This window comes from Oreochromis aureus, linkage group 23 (genome assembly GCF_013358895.1).
Source record: "Oreochromis aureus strain Israel breed Guangdong linkage group 23, ZZ_aureus, whole genome shotgun sequence".
Taxonomy (NCBI): domain Eukaryota; kingdom Metazoa; phylum Chordata; class Actinopteri; order Cichliformes; family Cichlidae; genus Oreochromis; species Oreochromis aureus.
Window position 1 is genome coordinate 37,076,746 of NC_052963.1, and position 25,503 is coordinate 37,102,248.

At 39.7% G+C, this 25,503-nt stretch overlaps 2 protein-coding genes across 2 annotated transcripts; one reads left to right on the plus strand and one right to left on the minus strand.

Moving 5' to 3' along the window:
- Nucleotides 1-3,078: 3,078 nt before the first annotated feature.
- LOC116331165 (proteasome subunit beta type-11-like) lies at nt 3,079-5,644 on the minus strand. The gene is made up of 2 exons (XM_039607532.1): nt 5,534-5,644; nt 3,079-4,537 (listed from the first exon to the last, which is right to left on the minus strand). Coding segments are annotated over exons 1-2 (1,017 nt in total). The 5' UTR covers nt 5,535-5,644; the 3' UTR covers nt 3,079-3,521.
- LOC116331166 (protein sel-1 homolog 3) lies at nt 5,292-18,987 on the plus strand. Its single transcript, XM_039607531.1, has 24 exons — nt 5,292-5,487; nt 5,707-6,232; nt 6,352-6,478; nt 6,965-7,086; nt 7,268-7,383; nt 7,646-7,695; nt 7,813-7,936; nt 10,062-10,200; nt 10,364-10,510; nt 10,606-10,811; nt 10,909-11,088; nt 13,615-13,737; nt 13,897-14,037; nt 14,155-14,217; nt 14,297-14,473; nt 14,564-14,691; nt 15,052-15,135; nt 15,247-15,328; nt 15,513-15,588; nt 15,676-15,797; nt 15,980-16,101; nt 17,954-18,068; nt 18,238-18,301; nt 18,502-18,987. Exons 1-24 carry the CDS (start codon nt 5,431-5,433, stop codon nt 18,735-18,737), a joined length of 3,327 nt encoding a protein of 1,108 aa, XP_039463465.1. The 5' UTR covers nt 5,292-5,430; the 3' UTR covers nt 18,738-18,987.
- The last annotated feature ends 6,516 nt before the right edge of the window (nt 18,988-25,503 follow it).

Below are 25,503 nucleotides of genomic sequence, written 5' to 3' on the forward strand. Positions count from 1 at the left end.
TGTCAGCGAGTTTTTGGCAATCTTCTGGTTGTTAGGGTCGTATATTTTCAAAGTAAAAAAAACAAAAAACAAAACAGATGTACTGATGTAAGGCTGGGTCTGTGACACTGTGCTTTTTGCTCAACTCTAGTGGAGCTCGTTCCACTCTCAGCTGCAGCTTGCTTGAAAGTAAAAAACTGCCAAAATTGAACAAAAAGCTTTGAAGAGGCCAAGCAAAGAGAAACACTATTGCTCGCTCAAATTTTGGACTCAGTTCTCCTTGTAGACTCAAAACTTTGATTTACTATTCTGTCCTTGTTTCCTCCTCAAAGCACAAAGCTCTGTACTCGCTTCCTATTAAATTCAGTCAAGTTCAAAAGTCTTGTGCTCGGAGCCTTGGACGGTCAGCACATACCTCTATATATAAAAAACCTCTGTTGCTTAGTAATACCAGCAGGAAACTGTCAGTGACAACTGGCCTAAAATTGTAACATTTTGTCTGCATAGTTGCAAAGTGATTTTAAAACAGATAACTAGACTAGATAGTGACATTCTTTCCAACCAGCCAATCAGTTGTCCAGTCATACCTTTTCTTATAAATTAGAGTCATTGATTTGAATTTCAGTTTTGATTTTGGCTTCTAATGATTATGAAAACAAGATAATCTGAATATAAACTTATAGTTATTTGGATGAATTTTGGCTTTGAACCTGTTGTTTTGTGTTATGAATCAACCGCCTTTACAATGCTCGTCCCTAAAAAGCTCAACCATGCTCACAGTTTAGCTTGACTCAAGCCAAGATGACAGAAGAAGGTTTGTGGTCGAAAATATTTATCCAGAAGAAGCAGGTTGCTGTAAGTGATCCTGTAGAGGGATCATTAGCGATTGCCTGCAGCTGCCTTTGTCTCCTTATCACCTGGGATCACTGAGGGTTTATCCTTGTTCTGCTTTCAGCATGAGAAGAGGAGGAGGAGGTGTTGGTTGGTCATCGGCTTCAGCTCTCCAGCACTTTTGCCCCCAGGCTTCACTGCAGGTTTCCTGAGGTGCTTGAGTCCGCTGAGGCATGAGCTTCTGTTACCACAGACTGCACTTGCAGATGTCTCATGGACCCGATCGTGTGGGCCGGCAGACATCTCTTTTTTCATTAATTTATTAGCTTTTCATTTAAATAATGGAAATCTCATGTAAAAAGACACTTTTTTTAAAAATGCCACTAAATGCATAATGCGTGCTAAGTTAATGAATGTTTGATGTAATATCCAGATTATGATTTTTGCTATAATCATTGAGCCCTAAAATACAAATTAACAAATCTTTTATATTTTTAATGCATTTGTTGTCTAGTGCTAGGTCTAATTACCTTTATGTCTATCATGTCCTTGTTAGAAAGTCAACATTGCTGAAGGAACTTTAGGCAGAAAGCCAGGTTAATTATCTGTACACCTTTCATTATGGAGCTGTTTTCAATCATAATGTCACATGAATGGCTTGAATAGACATGCAAACAATAGTCATTCAATGTCAGAATGTTTGCTGGGAGAGGTTCTCCGATTAGGGTTTGATGGTTGTTTTCTTGCTCCAGTCTCAACAAGAAAGGAGACTGTCATAGTCCTTCCGTCCTCGTGGTACTTCTGCCAGTTTTCCTCGCTCTCCACCATGGCTCTCTCTCTCCTCTGTCTGTCTGTTTGTGGGTGTCTGTGTGTGTGTGTGTGTGGGTGTGTGTGTGCACACGCCCTCGCAGAAGCAGGATCCTCTTGGTCCCCGCCCTCTGGCCTGGCACACCTGCGGTAATTAACTCACCTGCTCCTCATCTGGTGTTTGAGTCGTGGTAGATGCTTACCTTCATTCCGTACGTCTGCTCACCTGTTTCCATGTGTGCACCTCTCACCATCTCTCTTCAGTCCAGGAGTCTTCCCTGTTTTCCTCGAGGAGGATTTGTGTGTGTGAGTCGGAGAGAGAAGTCTGTTTCATTATCGAATCTAAAGACTGAGTGGAACCTATCGGACCATCGACTTGGAAACTGTACATGGAGACTGTGGATGTTTCCCTTTTTTGAAAGGGCCTGCAAATAGCATTTTCACATCACTGTTAATAAACTCTCCGAACTGCCTTCTGAGTCTGCATTTGAGTCCTGCCTGCTCTCGGACTATGACAGGAGACTGTGCTTTTGAGGCGATAGCTCTTAAACTTCAGATCTGCAGGCACCTTTAAAGAGCAGCTGAAAGCAATTTGTTTAGATTTAGGTTCGGGCTTGTTTCGCCTTGTGTTTTTATCTGCCTGTGTGCATTTAATGTCTGGCTGCCTCATATTTTGCTTTTTAACCTTTTCTTATTGTGAAGCGCTCTGTGACATATGCTCTTTAAAGGTGCTATAAAAATAACGCCGACTCACTTTCCCAAGAGTCGGTCCCTGCAAGACTTCAAATCTAGACCACCAAATGCTTTCTTTCTCCTTTTTTGTTTGTTTGTTTTCACTCGCTCAATAATTCTGCCATTAATGAACTTCCAAAGATGGGAATTATGCATGAGGTCGGGGAGAATGGGAGGCTTTCCCCTCTGCTCACACAGCTGCAGTCAATCATACAGTAGTACTAGTGCACATCCCCACTGATGCTGCAGTCACGCATCCCAGGCTGTAATTTATTTTATGCCGTTAATAACACATAAGACATGCTCGCTGCACACATATGCATATGTTAGTCATTAAAAAAACTCACTCATATACAATATATTGCAATACTTAATATATGGAAGCAGGACGTCATACACTTCATTACAACATTTTGACATGTAGTATAATCAGTGTGCCACAACACTGATGTTACACTGCAAACTGTCCCCCATCATGCACTTCACTGAAGTTAGAGAACATAGCTGAACACTGAGGATGAAGATGGACAGCTCTGTACCTTTTACCCTAATATACTTGGCAATATAGAGTCATTGTCAGTTGAGTAATTACAGTTGTGCTTTATTTATGACCACAGCGCTCAAACAAAATGAGCAGGCAGCAAAATTCCTTTTATTCATTAATTTATTGAAGTGTCAGAGGAACTTCAGAAGTCTTCTGACAGCAGGCACAAATCAGTTTACAGCCCCTTTACCGTTTATTGCTGCGGCTAAACGTGTTCCCTTACACACAGTAATACATTATGACCTTCAGCCTCCAGCCATTTAGATTTTTAGACTATTCATTTTCTGCTTCTCTGTGTTTATGCGATTTACCCGCATGCAGGAGGAGGTAGTAATTATCTCACATTCTTGAAATGATTCATAATGCTTTAACATCTAAATCAAAATGCCAGCAAGCAGGGTGCTCTTAGAATACATTTTATCATCAGCACAAACAAAACATCAGCTGTTTATTAGAGAGAACGATATGCATGCCCAAATCATTTGAGAAATAGCCTGGAGGATGCAACTGCCTGTCCTGTTCATTAATTTAGTAACTGCTGCAAAGATGCCATCGTATCACGTCTCTCCAAAATACTCCCCAATGTTTGCCTTTCGCTTCCCAAGCCATTTTTGTTTGTTTCATGTCTTTAGTCAGAAAAAGTCACATCCCGCCTCTCTGTTTTCTCATGCTTTCGCCTTTCCTTTTCTCGGTAATATTCCTCTTTCAAATCCTCCCGGTTTCTGCGTGTCCAGCCTTTTGACGTGATGTGATACATGTCCACACAGTTTCCGGAATATGCATCCCTATATGTAGCTCTGTACACAGCTTCTCTAGCTATTGACTTGGCCTCATCTACTGTCAGCCCCCAGTGAACACCTTGGTCCAGAATTGAGTAGGCATAAGGGGATCCTGAGCCCACAGAGAAAAGCATTCCCCGTAGGCGCGTACCATCACTGCATACATAAAAAAGGCTTGGTCCAGATAAATTCATTTTCTTTCTGATGAAGCACTGCTCAGAGAAAGAAAAGCGTTCATCCTTTGCCAGAGAAACCTTTGCATTGGTGCTATCTACAAAGTTTTTCTGCTCAGTCATTTGATTCTTTGTTGTTTCTCCTCGACTACCAGGACCGGTCTCTGTGCCTCCATGGTAATCACATCCATCGTCCACCTCTCCTCCATCCCACCCACACAACGTGGCAGCCACACACAGCTCAGTTCCTTTGAAAGGGTGAAGCATGTGCGAAAGCAATTTGGCAGCTCCGCTCGTGGACAACCGTCGACCGTGGCGAAGTTGGTAAAGCCGCAGCTCGCGAGCCAAAATACGTTTCCAAAGCGCGCAGTCGGCTGAAGTGCCCGAGGTCAGGCCCACCAAGTGACTGTGAATGGGCAGGATCTTCTGCGAGGCTGGGCACGCGACAAGGCCTGAGCAACTGGAACGAGTGTCTGCCGCAGCCAGCACGCCACCCTGGAACATGAAAGCCAAGGTGGTGGTGCCATGAGCCATGGGAAAGGGCAGAGGCACAGACTGTGAAGAGGCAAACGGAAGGCATGTTGGCAAGGTGGAGGATGTTAAGAAGGGGTCTTCAGATGAATCGGCGCTGCAGTTCTGGACTGTGCTGATTTGCCCAAACTGTATCGGACTTTCATCTAAGTACTCTGCCACTGGAATATAAAAATGAAACAAACTTTTGTTATTGCTAAAGGGCAAACCACTCACATAGTTGGAAGCAATCTTTTTTCCATGTGGCACTGCAGGATATTCTGTAGTTAGACTGTCCTCAAAGACAGACTGAAAATTGCATATGTCCTGTAAAGCCATTAAAAGCGATGACCTATGATTTTGTACACCAAAAAAAAAAAAAAGCTACAAAAGCATATATTTATACAGCATTTTCTGCTGGCTTGAAAAAATCAACTCTTCAATAACGTCCAATAAAATTGCCTTCAAAACGTATTCTCTTGTACACATAGGTATGCCATCAAGAGCATATGTGTGTTAAAACAGCAGCCACCTTTTATATAGACCATGTTCGTCTACGTGTGGTTACCTAAAGCAACCCATCAGCAACATAAGCACTTGTCATGCCCTTGACTTTGAAACATAAACAGTCAGTGGCCCATGGGTAATTAATTTTGGCTGCCATATCAGGTTGTTTTTCAGATCATATTTCTTCAAAGTCTTGCGTGCGCGTTGGCCAAAGAGGACGCAGGGTGATGACAAAGTCTTGGCTCGCGTACATCAGATTAAGTCAGCTCTGATGCTTCACTCTTATGGAAAGGTCCCAAATAGAATCACTAATAAAGTGAATCAAACAACACTTTTATTACACATCAAGAGTAAATATAGCCGAGCCCTTGTGCTAGCTCTTTAACAGCATGCTAATTGCTGAACTTGAAACACCAGAATTTCAGGTAATGCTGCATTGCAATGGGTGTACACTCGGCTGTTTGTAAATGTTTTCTACAAGTGTCAAACAGTGAAAGACAATGTTACTTACAACTCTGAACGTCAAATTTGCTTGTGGTTTTTAATCAGTTTTAAACAACAACAAAAGATGAATGTGTTTCACGTCATCATTTTTGGACATATCTTCACTGCTTCTGCTCTAATGGTAAGCAATTTTATTACACTCTGTTTCCTTTCCAAGATTCACTTACTTATTCTGCTCACAGGAGACAGCTCTCGTTTTTCAATATACACTACCTAACAAGCAGTTAGTGACTAACTGGTGATAAATTCTTCAAATTTGGTTGAGAGAATGAAACTTCATGCAAGTCTGTTTTCCCTTTATGTTCATTTAATTGTATTTCTTTTCCTTCTCTTCACCCAGGCACAGTGTGCTTCACAAGTCATTTCAGCCCACAGCAGTGAGACCCCGCCTGACAATTTTATAGGTTTTGACTCCGTCCCTGACAAAGTGGTAGATGGCTCGGTGGTCCGCGTGCGGTATCAGTGCTCTGGGCAATGTCAGCTTGCAGTTGAGGTGGTGGTGTCCACATTGCAGAAGACAGATTTAGTGGTCTTCAGGAGAAAATGGAAAAGCTGCAGACTCCGTGACTACAGGATCCACCAGGTGCTGCTCAGACTGCCTCCGTCCATTTCATATCAACACGACTTTTTCAACAGGAACGTTTTGGACACACAGAATGTGACAGTCCGTGCTTGGCTGGACAGTTTTAAAAATGGCAGTGAACTCAGCACATACCACAGCTCCATGTTGAGGATTCATAAAGCGCTGCAGATAATTCCACCCTCTGAGCGGCCAAGTAAACCTCCCACTGGTTGCCCGTCATGGTCGGCTCAACTAATGTGGCAGATGACCAGCGACAGAATCCATCAGTGTCCACATGAATCAGGTTTGACCCTTAATCACATTGTCATTTTCTCTGCATGTCTCATCTTTATCTCCAAAGCTATTAAAGAACACATGAAAGTGTTTGCAAACGAAGCCTTTCGCTGTTCTGTTTGATCCCAGACATAATCGATATGCTAAAGTTCCCTCTGGCAAGTACTGGTGAGCACTTTGGAGTGATCCGCAGGTTCCAGCCTTTTATTGACAGAGCTCTAGAGAGAACCCGACGTCACGCTGTGACACAGCCCAGGTTGGACTTCTAATTTACCTCATTTTAGCTGGAACTTATTTAGTATGAAGTTCAGCCACACAGCATGAAAAATCTCCAGCTGAGTTTCCAAATGTTGAATCAAAGGATTAAGTAAAACAGAGTTTTTGATATTATATGCTTCAAAGGTTCTCTCCGGCCCATTTTCCTCAAATATAAAGTACATAATATCTCTGCTTTGTGTTTATATCAGCAGATTGACAGGTCACAAGTCAGTGATCATTTCCTTTTCAGTGCAGGCATCAGTTAGAACACACTACTTTTAGTTTTACTTCAGTGTCTTTTTAAATGACTTTACAAGCTTCACCAAGCCGCTTCACCAGAGCATATAAGCTTTTTACTTACGGTCAATGAAAGGCAGCGAGGTCAGGCATTTTTAACAGACAGCGCTCCGGTTTAAATTCAACCTCATGCTTGAGTGGATGAAGAAATGATTTGTCAAATCATGTTTCATTGCTTGGCTTCCAGCGTCACCTTATCTGTGTGGATATACCTACTGAAATGGTGTCAGAAGAAGCACTGTGGGATCATCCATCATGTCAATAGAAAAAATTTATATGACACGGTTCTGATGCAGCTTACGGACACAGGTGGGTCATGCCAGCTCATATGTGCACCTAATATGGGAGGTGTCACAACGTGATTGTGAGTGAAGATTTGTGTTTTTTGCTCAGACTTTAGTTATTAAGAATGCTAGCACAAAAATTAATATTAATAAAGAGCTTTGGATCTCCTGTGATAAAATTCACGACTGTCACTTGTGCCGTTCAGGGAACATCATAATTCAGGCACGAAAGATAACTGGAGAAGATGAAGCATTTCAAGTTCAAGCAATGTTGCCCCTGTTGAAATGGATTAGATTAGACTGTTACATACAGGACTCGGAGGTAAAACGCCAAAGCATGACTCTATAGGTGGTGGGATGAGGAATAGAAATCAAAATAATGCTCTGGGCAACATCTTATAGTCATTCTTTTTCTGCTGGGTTTTCTTTGGACTTTCAGCTTTTGTTTCCTTTTGGAACAGCTGTAAGATCTTGAAAGATGGTTTGTTTCCAGCTGGGAAATTGCAGTGTGTACTGCAATTTGGAGTTGTTTACAGCTGAGCAGGTTTTTTCAGGACTCATGTATTGTTGTGGTTGACTTTCAGGTGCTGCTGGAAACCACGTGGGATGGTCAAACCCAGAAATATTTATACGAGTAAGACTGATTTTTGGTATAAAATAAGCAAAACACACTGTTGCCAAGTTTCTGGAAAAGAAATATTGTCTGCTCAATGATTGTGATTGTTGGTTTGAGTAGTATTAAATGTCAAAGATTTCAGGACAGCATTCATTACGATGACACAGATGGATACTTTGTGATTGGAGGAGGCAGGTACTCACAAGGCATCCGTGGGTATTTTGGGCCTATCAGATACTACCGTTTTGGAACCAAACAGGTAAAGTGTAAAGAGGTAAAATGTATTCATTTGATTTGCTTTCTAGCACAGCCTCACTCTAAAACAGTGTATTATGATCTCAAGGTCCTAAAGTATTAATGTTTCATGCCAAATTATGTCAGCAAACAGCCTGACCACATGTAAGGGTACACAGGTAATGAAATGAGGGAGTGATAAACTCATATGCATTAGTGGACCTGGAAGGTTTGTCCTTATTATCTGCCATATATATGCAGTTTTGGTAAGAATTTTACACACACACCCATCATGAAGGTCATGATAATTTTGAACTTTTAATTATTTTTTGAACTGTTCTTTTCCGGGGTGGATTGATTGTACTGCGATCATCTTTTAAAAAGTTTAAAAAATTGGGCACACAAGTTTAGAAAAACTCCAAAATGCATCCAATCCACACAGGATCAAAATTATACATACCAGCTGAAATATATGCATACACCCCGACTAATATTTGATTAATTATTTGCTAAATGTCCTGTAATCATTCATTTATCTGTCTCTGGATAAGTCAAAGAAAATGGATGGATGTATGGTTCTTCAGAAATTTGCACCTCCACTAGACACTTTTGGTAGCCATCAAGAAGCTTCATTCTAATTCAAATGGGCAGAATTCTGGCTGGATATTTGCCTGCTCCTCTTGGCAGAGTTGGTAGAGTTCTTTCAAATTGGTTGGTTTCCTGGCACAGACCCGGCTTGTAAGTGTAGCCCACAAATTTTCTATCAGGTTGAGGTCGGGGCACTGGGAAGACCATTGCAGAAGCATATCCATTCCAAGTTCTGATGTGTGTTCGGGATCATTATTGGAATATCCAATTTTAAACAAGTTTCAACTGTCTTGCTGTTTGAGCTAAACTTGAAAAGTTTGGAGGTAGTTCTCCTTCCTCGTTATTCCATCCGCTTTTTGCAGTGTACCAGTAACCAGCAGCATGATGCTAAATAAGTTTGGAGTTTTGGTAATCCAACAAGTGCTGCCAAATAAATCATTTTATGCATGTAAAGATAAACTACTAGTATTAGTCAATCATTCTAAACAAGAATAAGAGATAGAACCTCCTGAACAGCTTTTTAAAAGATTTAAATGACTGTATATGTGTATGTGTGATTTTTTACAACCATTATAGATGTATATTGTTCAATCATTCCAGCCTTGAAAAACAACAGAGAGTATTCATCACTAAAAGCCCCACATTACCATGACATTCATGCCCATGATGAGTGTAAACGTCTGACCACCATACTATTAGCAATTACGAAACTTTAAAACAATGATGGTTTTTGTATGTGAAAATAATTCCTACAAGCCAGAGGTCAAGGCTTCAGGGAGGCCAATCCCTCTGAACATTCATTTTCAGACAGTTTTTTCCTGCTTGTGAATCTTTATGATGTCAGTGTCATCTGATATCTGTAATAGGGTCATCTCAAGCACAGTTCTCACTGTGAGCACAGAAACCCCACACACTTGCTGGTCAAGCCGCCAATCATATGAATCATAGACTAAAATGTGTATAAAGGGAGAGGAACTATAATGGCTTGTATTAGATGGTGGCTAAACTACGAGGCTGCACCAAGGGCCAGTAAAATATTGCTACGATTCCGGGTTGTGAATTAAGGAAAGATGAGAATAAAGAAACAAAACTGGAAAACAGCACAGTAGTTACATTTTAAAGACAATTGTATCCTAAATATCTTAAACCCAAAGCAAAATAGAACTAAACACGAGGGACATTGTTTGCTTAATCTTTTGCCCACTGGTACAACATCACTTTATCGCCATTTCAATCATAAATCATTACAGATCAGATATTCTTAGATTACAGAGATAAAGATGCTGCAATAGCTTAAAGAGATGACACATTATTGCAACAACTGAGAAAAAAACTTTAGCTTTTCATTGCGACTTTTTCCATTCTTGTACGAGTGGTGACGCATACATTTTTTCAAGGTGATGACATTTATCAGCGAGTCTGGCACACCTCATATGACAGTATAAATACTCATGAGGCTGTGGTGATGTCATGATGACCATTAACTAGGCTTAATACTTCCTATTTCCTCTGTTTTATGCCTGTTAATGCTAATTTCAAATACAGATTTATTCATATCACAGGTCAAAAATCAACTTCACTCCATGCCAACATTAAATGAATTGCAGAGGATTCACCAAGAGTGTCAGGAAATAAGAGCATTTACAAAAGCTTTTATGCAAGAAGTGAATGAGAATTACCTCCTGTCGCCAGTAAGTAGAGGTAAAAAATTATTTTTTATATTTCCTAGAAAAGCCATGCTGCACCATTCTGGGTGGAGCGACCTTTAAGAGACCTAATATCAAGTGTGTCAATACACTAAAAGTGCTCCCATTGAGTATGGAAAGAACGCTGTGAACAGGTTCCTTTTTTTATTTCATTTCAGATGTCTGTACCCCCGACTTCTTAAGGCTGTGGGGTCAGTTTGCATCAAAAGAGAAAACATGCACACAAACATGGACGTTTGAAACACAGATAAAGTACAACACTCTCTTTCAGTTCTTGCTAACAAAGGAGGTGGAAATCAGAACAGGTAGATATTTTTAATCTGGTTATTACCTCAATCACCATAAAATATCTGATTTATGGAAGATACATTATTTAATAAACACCTATCTGTTTCTGAAGGGTCTTTAAACTTGAAGGATCTCGGGAGCGCTTTGTTTGAGGAGACAGTTGGAACAATGTTCCCTGTGGATAAAGCACAAATGAAAATCACATCCCAATCAATGGCTGCGTTACAAGAATCCTCCTGCTTAGGAAATCACAGAGCATCTCTCTTATTGGCCACCATCCATCTCTCCGGCCTGGGACATTCAGTCAATCATGAGCAGGTACAGTCAGTGCCTTCGTTGTATCTTAATTACTGTTCTATCGCACGTAAAGCCATTTGCATGTAACAGATAATACTAACCCCCTTGCATTTTTCAGGGTCACGTCTATAGTTTGATTGGTGCCTTAGGTGATGACCGTTTTGCCCTGATGCATGCAGGGTACAAACACTTGATGGGAATTGATGGGTTTCCTAAAGACTTGGAAATGGCTTATAGCTACTATTCCAACATTGGAACGCAGACCTGTATTGACAGTTCCAGGATATATGAAAATAAGGTATGTTTAGATCATTAAGATCACTTCTGAATTTGTTTTGTTTTTTATTTGAATAACTAATAATAGCCTTATAATAGTGGAGTTTGTGTAAGTTGAGAGTAGCGTTAGTTCATGCAGGGCATGAAGTCAAGCTGAGCCAACAGTTCAGACAGATAAGCTGATAGCAGCTGATTTTAATGCCAGCACACGTCAGAGAATGACTCAGCTGATAATCATCTGAACATTAGATAGCCAGATCTCTTACAGGCTGTACTATAAATATTTTATTCCAGTAAATGATTAATCAAGCCTGGGATAATTAAAGTATATTTCAGTTTTATGCTGCTCTAGCTTGTCTGTTGCTGATCATGACGCTGTAAGCCACTTTGCAACCCTCCGCCTCATCCCTGCTCCTCCTTAACATAGTGTTACTCAATTGGTATCAAGTGTTTGTCTCTTTGTTGTCTGCTGCTTATCTGCTTACCTTTGCCTCTACATTATATAACAGCAATACTGAAACAAAAATATAATTCAATTTTTCAATTTAGTTGTATTTATATAGTGGCAAATGACAACAGCAGCCTTAAGGCGCTTTCTGTTGTTAGGTAAAGAAACACCAACAGTCATATAACCCTCTATGAGCAAGCGCTTTGGTAACAGTGGGAAGGAAAAACTCCCTTTTAACATTAAGAAACTAGGAGCGGCCATCTGCCACGACCAGTTGGGTTGAGGGGAGGGAGGTTGGGGTGAGGGTCTCATATATGGGGTGAGGGAATTTGTTACATGGGCTCATATAAGATACGCTATAACATACAGTTTGTTCGAGTATATTCAAAAAGCTAGATCTGCGTATTTATTTCCTTTTAAGTTTTTTTTTAAAGAATAAGATGAAAAGATTGATACCTCTCTCGTATCCGTGTATTGAATATGCAACTACAGCGAGCTTAGCTTAAAAACACACAAAGCGCAGTATGAAAAGAGCCATTCAGACACAAATGTATTCATACAAACATGCACGCATGCTGTGGAAATGACATTCTGCCTTCAGAATATGATAATAATGTGTCTGTTATTCCAGCCATTTGTGAATGATTTAGCTGTGTTGATGAATGGAGGGACTGCACTTGAAAGATGAGGAGCGCACTATGAGAAAAGGATACATCCGACTGATTTCCTGTTGATTCTTTGAGTATTTAAATAAGCTGCATCTAATGAACAGAGGTACATGAAAACAGCAGAGAGACCTTACTGTCTATTCCAGCTTCAATAAGGCAGCGCACCTAGAAAACAACTGTATCAAGCCTAGTAGTGATCATTTTTCCGTGGCATGTTGACCGAGCTTTTTAGGAGCCGACAACAACCCCCTGAATCCAATCTTGATAAAAGCAACGAAAATCTATTTTCTATTTTCTCTTTCTTTTCGTGTTGTTTTGTCTCTTCTCGGTGGTGTGGGCTCAGCTTAAAGACAAAACAATGATGTCATGCACTTCTGTGCACCAATCAGGATTCAGCACTATTTAAATCACAGTGTTATGACTGTGCTGGGTTGTTAGCTTATGTTGCCTGTCAGTCAGACTTGAGCAGACTTTGATTTGTTAACTTGAAAACTAAAAAAGGGAAAAGCTAGTTGCTAGTTTCTTTTGTTTTAACCTTTGGCTGTATCTTCAGATTATTTAAAGTAGCTATAAAAACAAAGTGTTGCACAATCTGTGTTCTCTGTCTCAGCTCTCACTTTGTTCAAGCTGCAGCATTCTAATGAAAAAGTCCTAAAAGGCCATTAAACTCGAACTCGAACGTCTTTAATTTTAATTCAAATTACATTTTTATCTTCCAGTGATAATGAAAATAAGATAATCAAGACGACAAGATTACACTTTTTTTCAATTATACTGTTTCTTTCAGTGCCACGACTTTTGTTTACTTTTGTAGCTCCCTAAATCCCCAATTCACTCTTTCTTTCTTTATATATTAATAACTTTACAATTAAAGTTCAGTCAATAGACTGGTATAAAAGCCATTTTTAATCTATTATTTTTCCAAATAATCATGATTTGCCCTTTTTTTAGGTACACCTGCTAAACTGCTCAGTAACATAAATCAGTCAGTCAATCTGCAATCAGTCAATCACAATGAACAACTGAATGCATTTAAGACTTTAAACATGGTTGAGACAGCCTACTGAATGGGAACAATCTACTGAAAAATAGGGAAAATATGAGGTTGGAAACAAGTTCCCGATGAATTTCAATTTCTGTTGCCACACTTAGATGTTAAGGTCAGAATTTGGTGTAAACATGAAAGCATGCACCTTATCCATCCTGCCTTGTATTGGTCTGTGACGATTTCTTGGCACACTTTGAGCCCCTTAGTACCAATTAAGTATCATTCAACCAGAGCAAATTACCTGAGTATTGTTGCTGTCCATTTCCATCCATTTATTACCACAGTGTACCCGTCTTCTGATGGCTGGTGAATTAACTGCTGTAATTTTAGTAGTCAAATATAGCGACGGCACTATTATAACACATCTGTTTGTCTTTTCTAAAGCAACACTCAACTGAACATATCTATTTAAACAATGAAGAAGATTTAAACAGACTGACACATGAGACAAACGACGATTTCCAGTATCTGAAATTCCAAGCAGAGAGAGGAGACATCGAATCTCAGGTATGCGAGATACACGAAATCTTTTGACTTCTGACAAGATGAACTGTTGAAATACGTGCGTGTGACCTGTTCAAATTCAGTCGTACTTTAATTTCTCCTTCGTGGTCAATAGCACAGTCAGTGTTCAGAATAGGCTAATAAAAACTCCATTAACTTTAGAAACGCATGGGAACAATGCTGTACTGGGGACAAAATGGAGTCTCAAAGGACATAGTGAGTGCGGCAAAATGGATTGAGAGAAGTGCTATGCAAATGAAGGATCCCTCTGCGATGTACGACTACTCCATCCTCCTGATGAAGGTAGTGTAAGATTGTAAAAATGGCTATTTTACAATTGAATTGAACACTGTGCGCATGTGTGTGCGACGTCTGTGTTTTGACAGTTATCGATTCACTGATTGATGTTGATTTGTTCAGGGCCAGGGAGTGAAAAGAAACTACACCCGAGCTTTTCGGCTGCTGAGAAAAGCAGCAGCAATGGTGAGGGTGTACAAGTCAGTTGGTGTGTTTACAGTGTGTGAATTCGCTATGAATACCGGCGTCTGTTTCCTTGCTTTAGGGCTCAATTAACGCCTTGAATGGTTTAGGCTGGTACCATGGGACTGTACTGAAGGACCACAAAAATGCAGTGAAATACTTTGAACAAGCTGCTTTAAACGGGAGCGATGATGGGATGTTCAACCTGGGGATTTATCATCTCAGTGGGATGAACCCAGACAGACCCCGGAGAAATGAGGTTTGATTTCCACAACTTCAGAAATGGATTTTTATCCAGGTATGATCAGCGAGCCGATCTGTGTTTAGTTTTTTTGTATATGATCTGCAGAGTGCTGCTTTCGAGCAGTTTCTCAACGCGTCTCGGTTTGGTCATGTCGCTGCATCAGTGGAAGCTGCTTGGTACCTTTCGACGGGAAGCCTGGAAGGGGTGTCTCAGGATATGAAGAGGGCTGTGATGTAAGGGGCTTTCATTAGCTTGTTGAAAAAAGCTTTGTTATGGGCTGTTGCACTGTAGCCTGCAGCTTAGTGGCATCTAATTTCAATGACAGTGGCTAATTCAAGGTCAGAACCCAGTATTTGCATATCTAAAAATAAGAGCCACTGTCACCGCATTATTGTCTGGCGCAGAGAGATTCTGCTTACCAGTGTTCCTCTGGTATCTTATGAATTTAAAGAGGCTCCTACAGCTGTTGCTGCTTGTGTTTAGAATGACCTCAACAATTCTGAACTATTTTTAGATCGCATTAAAATATTCTCTGTTTAGGTGGAGTTAATTATATCCCATAATACATCAGATGTCCTTTAACCTCTATGCAGTCTGCTGAAAAAGGTCTGTGAGCGAAATGGACACCTTGGATTTATGATCAGAGAGGCTCTTCAGGCCTACCTCCAGGGCTCTTGGTAGGGAAACATTAATTTCAATTACTTTTCAAATGCCCTCATTTAATCATTGTCGCTGGTCTTTATTATTGTCTTTGCTTCGTCATATTTGTTTCATTGTGTTTCCAACAGGCAGGAAGCCTTTGTGAAGTACCTTTTGGCAGCTCAAACTGGTCTGGGTTTGGCCCAGAGCAATGTTGCACACCTGTGCGAGGTGAGTGCATGCTCTTTCACTGGTTTAACCCATTATGACTATCCTAAAACAAAACACCGCCTGGGCTTTTCGTCATTATCCTACAATCACGTGTGGAATTCTGATTGAAGCTGATGAACAAATTGCACATAATTCCTCTATTAAAATCATCATTGTCACTGTGCACTCGTTCTCCGAAATGCAGGAGCTGAATCTCGGTTATGAATGTCAGTGGAGATATCATAACTACTCTATATTAAACTATGATCCCCATCCATCCGGTGAGTTTTTCTCATTTCATTTTGCTTTAAATCCATTCTCCCTGTCAATCTGGTCACTGAACAGAAAGTATTTATCTTCTTTTATAGCTCTGCTGAAAATGGGAGACTACTACTACTACCATTCCCCCGGCACACAAGAGGACTCATTATCCTTGGCTGAGCAGGCCATATCAATGTATAGCAGAGCAGCACTAGCAGGCAGCCCTCAGGTGACAGATTTACTTCAGCTATAATCTCATCACCCTGTGATAAACTTAATTAAACTTCCACAGGCTCAGGCCCTCTGCAATAAAAGCAACAAACAGCATTGTATTGTGTTATTATTTAGATACTTTCTCAGTGAATAAGCCATCACTGCTGTTATGATTTTGTTTTTCATATTGGCTCACAGGGAATGTACAACTTGGTTGTTTTGGCACAAGAAGGCCACAGTCTTCCCCGGAGCATCCTCAGATTCGTTAATGTTTCGCATCATGATGATCTGGATATGGTGATGGAGAAGATCCTAAAAAGGTGATTTTTAAAATTAAATCAGCTTTCACAACCACAGTGAATAATGATGGTCATTAACGGGATTTCTAGTACGTTAGGAAAACTTTGAAATACTGCCATTTGAACAATACTACAAAGGTTTAATATTCCTAATGTAAATTCTCAGGAAGCTTTGTAGTGGAACATTTTTTAAATTACTTTCTTGCCATGTATGAGATAAAGTGATAGTTACCACTCCTGTCTGTCTGCACTGCTAAATCCACCTTTGTTGTGGAGTTGTGCCGGCTTTGCTCATCTGTCTTTAGTTTGAGCTGAAGTTTTTGACAAAGGCAGTTAGCTAACAACAGTGGTTCCCACTTATCAGCCACAGCATCAGAACCATCCATCCATCCATTTTCTTCTACTCATCCTGTTCAGGGTTGCAGGGGGGGCTGGAGACTGTCTCAGCTGTCAAAGGGCGACTTGCAGGGTACACCGTGGACAGGTCATCAGTCTGTCACAAGGCTAATACAGAGAGACACCCCTTCACACTCACATTCACACTGACGGCCAATTAGAATCACCGATTAACCTAACATGCATGCCTTTGGACTGAAGTACCTGGAGAGAACCCACGCAAACACAGGAAGAAGATGCAAATGTCAAACTGCTAAATACTGCCTGCATCTCTCCATGATGCATAAGGTGTCATTTGGCTTTGGTGCCTTCACACATTAACAGAAAGATAATCCTATTTTAGCTGTCTACAAAGTCCATTAAAAAAGGTTCGAGAGATGGCAGCGTCATTAGTTGCAAGCTTATCAGCCTGGGGGCTTATGCCCATTTGCACTTACACACTTGCTGTTTCATTCAGTTTCCATTGCTTTTTTACTTTCACATGCTTTTCAGGTTTAGGAAAAGATTGTAGTTAGTGTTAATATATACTTTAAACCGGTGACCCTTTTGGTTGATGACATGTTTTTCACATGTCTAGCAATTGACACTCTGCAGCCAAAGGACATTGTTTGTGTAACTGAGACATGCAAGCTATTTTGCTATTATTATGTGTTCCAGGATTGATAACCGCCTGGTGCATCCCTCTGGTACTACTAAAACAGCTCTGATCTTTCATAGGAACACGAGACCCCTGGGTTATCCTGCGGTGTCTTGCACCTGGGGGCTCAGGGGATGGAGCTTGTTCCAGCACATCCAACAGATCCTCACTTAAATCGGAAACTGAGGAGTCTGGATCAAAGCAGTGAGGCAGGGCACACTGACAGGGAGGTCAGGGTCATCAGTACATAAAAAGAGGGATACACACTCCAGCTCCGAGACATTTTCCGGCGGAATTTATTATCTCAGTTCAACTCTTATTTAATACATGAGGTTTATTATGTAACCTCTTTTTCCATTCAAGACAAAATACACAGTGTATGCTTTAGGATATAGACACATTGTGATGGACAAGTTGCTATGAGCATGCAGTGTCCTTGGTGTCTCACTCAGATCCACCCCTTGTTTGTCACGTCTGCTTACAAAATAACAACATAGTGACAGCTAAAATGCTCATGGTGAGACTTCAAAAGAGAAGAAAGACCACAGCCCAGTAGGTGATGTTACAGTGATGTTGCAGTCTATCTTTTAATGAGAACGCTACGTCTGCAAAATGTTTAAACGAGTGGAATATTTCAAACTAACTGCCATCTGCATTAATGCCAGGACACAAATTTTCCAATAACATGATTTTATATGATAACAGTTTTATTCATCTGTCAGTGGTTTGAATCTGCTCGTTCAATGTGTGCTTCTATTGCTATTTCTAAATAGGTATGAGGGCATGTTATATTATATTTTTTTATCTCATGTAACACAGTTTTCATGTTTATCTCCTAAGATGTGTAGACATGGAGGGTGAAGAGGCAGTGACGCCCTGTTCTTTAGCTCTGCTTGGACTCCAGATGGGAAAAGCCTTGAGGAGAATGACTCAGAACGGTGCACAGCTCCTCTTGGTAAGCATAAGGCGATATACTCACGCTGTGTGTAGTAAGGGAAAACATACCACACGCTGCACTCAAACTACAGAATATTAACATCCTTCAGCTTTTGAAAAATGCGAAAATGCATATTTAACTTTTATCATGAGAACGGAAATGTGAACTGCTTTGTATTTCTTTATAGGCATATGCATCTCTTCTTTCTGTCCTTATCTTTGCTGTTGCGGTGTCTTTTCAGAGCAGTCTTGGTAAGTATTTGTGTGCTTCACTACTGCGCTTAATTGCCAGTGGTTGCCACAAGATGGTGCAGTTTCATTATACATTGCTTTACACTACCCATTTTTATGATTTGCAAATTTGCAAATAATCTATATACTGTCAGTGTCATGTTTGCTGCTGGAAGTGTCTTTACAACCGTTCATCCTCCCTCTTTCTTAAATTAACACAGGGAACAGAAATCCTACAAATGCACTAAGGGCAAGGACATCACCTGGAAGCAACAATGGCGTCGTCTCGAACAGGGAGCAAGATGGCATCATGGGAAGAACCTACAGAGGGGCATGGAATCTAAGGCTTACCATGAATGGGGAGCAGTGGTTGCAACAGATCAGCGATTTGGCCGTGACTGCGTCGGGCGTGTGCCTGTGTGCTTTCTGGACCACACTCCTCTATCATCTTTTATGACATAAGATACCAAGAAGAGTGATCCCATAGCCACAGCAAAAGCCTCAGACGCTACATATTGTAAGAGCACACATTTAGCAGATGAGTTACAGAACTATTCGTGTGACACATTTGTGTTTTGGAGGCTTGTGACAGGAAGGGGAGAAGGAAAAGAAGGTCAGGTTGTGACCAAGCTGCTTTAGTTGAGTTAATAATTTTTCTCCTGTAATCATTTTTTATTGTTTTATTTGTGGAAAATAAAATGCTTACCATACAATCTGAATCTAGAGATGTTTTTATTATTTATAATAAAAGCATAAATGTGACAGTTGTGTATATATGAAAAAAAAAGCAACAATCAATCAATCACTGATGGATGAGACGTTACACCAGAAGCTGTGTTTTAATAAGTCAACTATTAAGGCTTGTCCCTGGTCCTATCAGCGGCAGGCATGTTGATGATAAATGTCTCTCAGGAGACAAGACATGCAGCAACAGCCTGCAGGGCACTTAACTATTGTTCCCAGTATACAACCGGAGCAGTGGAATTTCAGTTGATATTGATTGGGTCTCTGTTAAGCAGCTGCTTTTGGTCGATATCTCAGTTTTCGCCATCACTAAGGAGAGTTTGGCTGGAAAGGAAGTTACTATAGCAATTGGTTACACTTCAAACCCAACTTTAGAGCATGTGTTGGAGTGTTTTTAAAAAAACAAAAAAGTAATGCGCCTCTGTGGTGTTGTTGTTTCTGCATTCATAAAGATAACAGGCAATTTCCTTTGAGGGATTTTGTTTCTATGGCTGCCAATGAACATGAGGAAGAGGCAGTGTCACTCAGTTCATAACAGTTATTTACAGCTCTGAGTGACTTGTGATGATGTGCAGTTTATAGCTGGTATTCACTGAGCTGTCATTAGTTAAATAAGGAGTTTCACAGTGTAAACAGCTCCATGTGGCACTCCGTCAGTCTAGAGTGACGTCTGTGTATAATTTGGGGATGGACTAATGATCTCCCTCTTCCTTCAGCTATCTCTGTCCACGATGTTGTCTATCTCTGGTTTTAAACACTGCCTACACGTACTGCAGTAATCTCTAGGCTAGTGTTTTCTGCAGTTTATGTGGTAGAAATTTTTTGTGAAGGTCATCATAGGACGTAAGTCAAAACAAAACAACTTTGTTCAACACGCTGTTACCCAAAATAAGGTATTAATTCTTTTCTACAAGTTGTCAGTTACCAGAATATAAAAATAAGAATAAGGCCACAGTTAAACTTATTGTTTCTGTCAACGCTCAGTCCATTTATTTTGTGACCATTTATCCCACTAGTGCTGCAACATCAGGAGTGGATACCTCCAGCCAAAGCTGAAGATTCCTTCCTTGTGTATGAACCCCTGGATCCAGATTACTGTTCAGGATATTTTCCTGAGAACATCAAAATGAGGCCTCTCACTTTATCTTATCTCAACTGAATATGCAAAGATATGATATAAAATGCAGTATTTATGTTGCTCTATAAAACAGCAGTAACAAAGCTGAACCAAGGTCAAGCACCTCTGGTAGGATTTTCATGTAAATCGGTTCATAACTTTGTGAGAAATCTGACAAAGTTTCAACAAACTCGACAAACTGAACAAATCACAGAACCTCACTGGTTGTGACAAATAGTGAAAGCAAGTGCTTGTCCACAGTGCCGTGCAACAGTATAGTTTTGCTTTTTATGTCTTTTGGTTTCTGTTATAGTTTGAACTTATTTGAATATACAATAATACAAAAAACATCCAGTCCGCGAGTGTGCTCGTTACAGAAGTTCCAGGTTTGCAGTGGGAACTTACGAGCGCTTGCTAAATTACTGTTTATGTTCTGTCATCCTGAGTTATTTGCTCAGGTCGTGTTTCGTTTACCTTCATGTTAAAATAGCAAAGCTGTGACACCATGAGTAAAACGGGTCTCTGGATTCGTGACTATCCACTTTTTTAACACAGAAGTGTGTCGAGTTACACTAGACTCACTGTCAAAAGGATATATAAAGGTAAATATCATGTTGTCTTGGTGATACTTATATATGGTAAATAAAGTTGGACTTTTCATCCAAACTTTTGTGATTCCTAAATCATTCATCCGTCAACAGTTCACAATAACTCCCACTCCTCTTATAGTATTGGTCAGATTTCTGTGAAACTCCAATGATTTGTCCTCGCTGTCTCCTGTGAGCCTCCTTGACTCCTAAATGAGTCTTAATTTTCATAAGTTTGTGCAACACAGTTAGCCAAAGACAACAAAACTGCTCACTTTCTTTCTGGACTTCAAACATTGCAATAACTTGTGAACTGTGATGGATCATGAGCTGCTACGTCATTGACGTCAAAATAGGTGCATTACTCGTGTCCGCCTTAGGGAGTGGGATTACAGTGCTGCACCGCCTTTGTACAATTAAAAAACAACTGAGAAACATTCAGTTTTGTTAATAAAAGAGTGCTTGTTCACTTATTTCCTCAGATCAGTTGATTTCATAAGAGAGAGCCATTAAAATATATTCAGATTAACTGAGAATACTTAAGTTGATTTAATAAGCACTCTCCTATAATCGTCACACATGACTTCACTACTTGTGGGTTCACCTAGACAGAGATACTCTATACTCGAATTACACGCCCCGCTGGACGTGCTCAGGTCTCAGGTCGCACTCTATAACCCATAACTCAGATTTCTTGTAAACTGGCAGGCAGCGGTGTTTTCTCAGCTCCCAGCACCAAACCGAATGAGAGGAGAAGTTAATTAGCAAATGAGCAACAGGTGTTCTAATTACACCACCTGGTATTATTTCCCCACCTCTTTACCTGGCGCTTAAGTTTGCCAACCTAAGAACTGCATTGTTTTGTTAACTTATCTAGATTTAAGGTGTGCCTGCTCAAAATTTTACAGCCTGTCGTTGCTGTCTACGATATTTCAATAAAAGCAGGTTTAAGAGGCCAAGTAAATATTTCAAGAATGTTTTAAAGCAACGTTTGTTAGTCACTGTAGTTACTGTCATGAATCTTTGCTGCACTTTCACCCATTACTGTTACTCATTGACCTCATCTTATCACTTCAGGGCCTAAATAAATGGATTTACTGACCATACAAACATTTCATTAGTATCTTTACTGGACTCACAGCGTAATTTTGGCTTAGCATCCAGTAAATTATGTGCAGCTGTATTCATGTGATTATTTTTAGGTTTTCGTACGTCTGTGTGGTTTCATTTAAGATACAGTATATGAAGTAAGTCTGTTGTCACAGGTATGATTCAACTGCGGTTTACATTTGTTTAGGATTGTTGGAATTTTTTGGATTGGTTAATAGGCCGATAGCTGGTTTATGTGACCTTGAATTGTCACATTGTGTACTGTATTTGTGACTAAGACACTTTGACCAGCATTCCTGCACGCTGACTGAATTTTTTTTGCAGCTTTCACACTGCATTTCATTCCTGCATTTCCACCCTAATTGAACTCTTACTGAACTTCTTCATTATTTGGTTATTATGAAGGAATCTAAACTTTCACCAGTGTGCATTCTTGTTCAGATAGAAACTAATATTTGGATTGTGGAGTCGATATTTTAAAGTTCAAATTTACTCTGGTGTTTTGAATGGTTTTGTAGGGCATTCCACCACCTCTTCCTTTTCTCAAATATTTACAGGTCGATCCCTCTAAAGAACGTTTCTGCGAAGAAACTTAACTCTTCTAAAGCTTCTATAGAAGATCTACAAGAGGCATTTTGTCCAGCATTTAACAGAATTTTGACCCCTCATAGTAACTACAGCTCCTGCAATATGATCTCTGCTTTTGAAGACAGTGACTGGCACTAAACGTCTCATAAAACAACCATTCAAAATCTCTTTTTAAATAAATCTTTATTTAATAAGTAAAACTCCTTAGATTGCTACAATTTCTTTTTTGCACGAGTTTTATGAGCCCAGAGAGGCAGCATTAACATTGCATGATTTCTCCGTCAGGGTCGGGGAGTGACTCATCTCTTTGACAAATGCAAGTCTAATGTTGGGAGTGCATCATATGCACATCATATGTACAACTCAGCTAACATCACGTGTTTGCTCAACAATAATCCACAAACTGAGCTACTCACGGCCTTAAATGGCACTCATATTGAAAGCAAATGCCCCGGCTCCCTGACCACATGTTTTAATTAGCTTAAAAAACAAAACCCTCCAGAGATACAAGAGTAAGATAAAGCGAGTGCATGCTTATGATATACTCCCTGACTCAGTTGTAATATGTCTAAAAATAGCGTATATTTCCATGCAATCTTAGATGGACTTTGGCAGTGTTTGTAGCTAGCAACATGGTAAACAGTAATCCGCTGAGGTGATAAAAGGGAATGAAAAAGAATAAAAACCACCTACACAATGATCTCAGAGTTTAACATTTTAACTCCAGATTTATCCCACAAAGTAAGGCCGCCTGTTTTTTTCTGATTTTTAGGATTTCAGCCAATATCACAGCTGGTGCAGACTTAGTTTGACCACAGGTGTGTGTGAGTGTATTTTGGCTATTGATCAATAGTGGTATAAGACAACCATGCATGCTTTAAATGATTGCTTGGCTACTTTTACCATCAAAAGAGACATTTTAAGCAATTTTTACCCCCAAAATCTGCACTGTATGCCGTACCAGTCTCAATATTACTAATAGGTGTAAGTTAAATATTTTACCACAGCTAATGTAACATTAGCCATGCATAATTCACAAAATAACATCAGTATTCATATTGTACAAAAACATCTTTGATAACATTTTATTTTGCAGTATATTGCATGTTTCTGTTTTCATTGCAATTGCTGGCTGTCACAACTCGTACACAGAAGGAGAAAGCAACCAACGCAGTTTTGGTCGCTGTTAGCGGGAAGCCAGTTGCAGATATTTAATGAGCATAGATCACTGGCTGAAATGTAAAAGCTGAATATGGAATACACACATGTTTGAGGGAGGCCTACTTTATTAAGCAATGAAAAAGACTTGCCTGGAAAAGAGTTTGATCCCTGCTTGTCTGAATCTGAGAATGACAAAGATCCTCAGTGAAGCTTATCTTTTGTATAAAACTGAAAGCGTAACATGTCACAAAGATTCCATTTGCAACGATAATGTCGCTTTAGTCTCACTGCATGGTGGCAAAAAGAATACAAACAGTTGGCTCATTATGGTGGCAGTAATCAGAATTTTAATTCACATAAAAAACAACTTTATTAATCCTGCAGGGAAATTGCATCATGGGCAATTTTCATTACAGTTGTAGCCACAGGTTACGGTGATCTGTCTAAATCAGTGTAACCTTCCCTCTTGCAATGCACACTCAGAATTTTCCATTTGGCCCTTAGCCTCTGCTGATTAGAGGGCAAGCCCTCAGCACTCCTTGGCTGCTGGACGCACAAATGATTTTTAATTTGTGCAAATGTAACAGTTGAGTGAATCCACAAAGGTACAGTGTGAAAGAAGGATGTTATCAGGGTTTCTGCTGTCAGGGTTATCGGGTTGTTGTTGTTTTTTCACACAACTTTTTAAAAATGACACAGCTCTGACTAATTCAAGGTCATGCAAGCTTTTTGCCTAAAAATGTCATCAGTAATTTAAAAGTACTGAATGTTTTTGGCACACAAAGTCCAGATCCACCGTTTATCATCCTCATCAGAGTGAATCTCAGAATCTGAGTTTTTATGGGCATGCACAAGGAGAAAACATGTCGCTGCCCACGTCAGTGAAAGTAAGCTACATTTTGTCACAGTTACTCAGACAGTGGACAGTGATTTTGCTCACACTGAATAGAAGTTGTAAAGCCTTTACTGCCAGTGCGTGCAGAGTTACTAAGTATGAGTATGCTCAGGGAAGGCAGCTAGCCAGGGAAAGGTCAGACCTGGTGGGAGGCTGTTTGTTGGAACAAGTATGTACCAGTCTGGTGCATACTGGAAACTTTGTGCTAATAGTGTTGTTTTCTGAATCAGTGTTCATAGAAAATAAGTGTGTGTTTTAATTGAAATAATACATTTATAATAAACATATTTAAAAAAAAAAAAACCCCAAACAAAACAGAACTATATCAGTAAAAAGCGCACCTTTTGTATCAGGTCAAAAGAGCTTTTTTTCTGGCTTCCCATGTTTAATTTTTCACCTGTCGTGTGTAAGTATATGCCAGGTTCCTCGTGACGTGATTAGGTGTTATTAGTGCAGCAGAGCACACCTTTTACCCTGTTTATCCCAGAGGGGGAACAACCTTTAAACAGAACAGAGTTATTTAGTTTTACCATTAGGTCATTTTATTGGATTTAAGGATTTTACTTTGTTTGTGTAATGTGCTCAGTTTAGATTTTATTTCTGAAAAATGTTTAGCTTTAGATAAAGTTTTTATTTATTGCTTTTAAAACAATTACAATATAAGGGTATTTCTTGATATATATATTTTGTTTCTAACTTTTCTTCATTTAATTTTGTTTTGTTAATTTTAATACCCTTACCAAAATTATTGTTGTAATAGGTTATTATTGTTTGATGATTTTATTATTGTAGGAACGGGCTTAATTTAATGTTAATAGCTTTTCTAAAATATTAATTTACATATACCTACAATTGTATTTGCTACTACTTTGAAAAGAGAGAGAGAGTAAGAGAGCAACAGTATAATATAATGATAATGTTATATAAAGAGTTTAGATAGTGGGTTGATAGAGCAGCCAGGCCTGCAAAAAATTAGCCATTGTGGGTATAGACAAGCAAATACACTGGGAATTTAATTATT

Excerpts from the sequence above, each read along its gene's own strand:
- LOC116331166 (XM_039607531.1), top strand. The coding sequence starts at position 5,431 with ATGAATGTGTTTCACGTCATCATTTTTGGACATATCTTCACTGCTTCT. Across the intron at positions 14,474-14,563 it reads ACAGACCCCGGAGAAATGAG|AGTGCTGCTTTCGAGCAGTT; the intron begins GTTTGATTTCCA and ends TATGATCTGCAG. Across the intron at positions 18,069-18,237 it reads ACGGTGCACAGCTCCTCTTG|GCATATGCATCTCTTCTTTC; the intron begins GTAAGCATAAGG and ends ATTTCTTTATAG.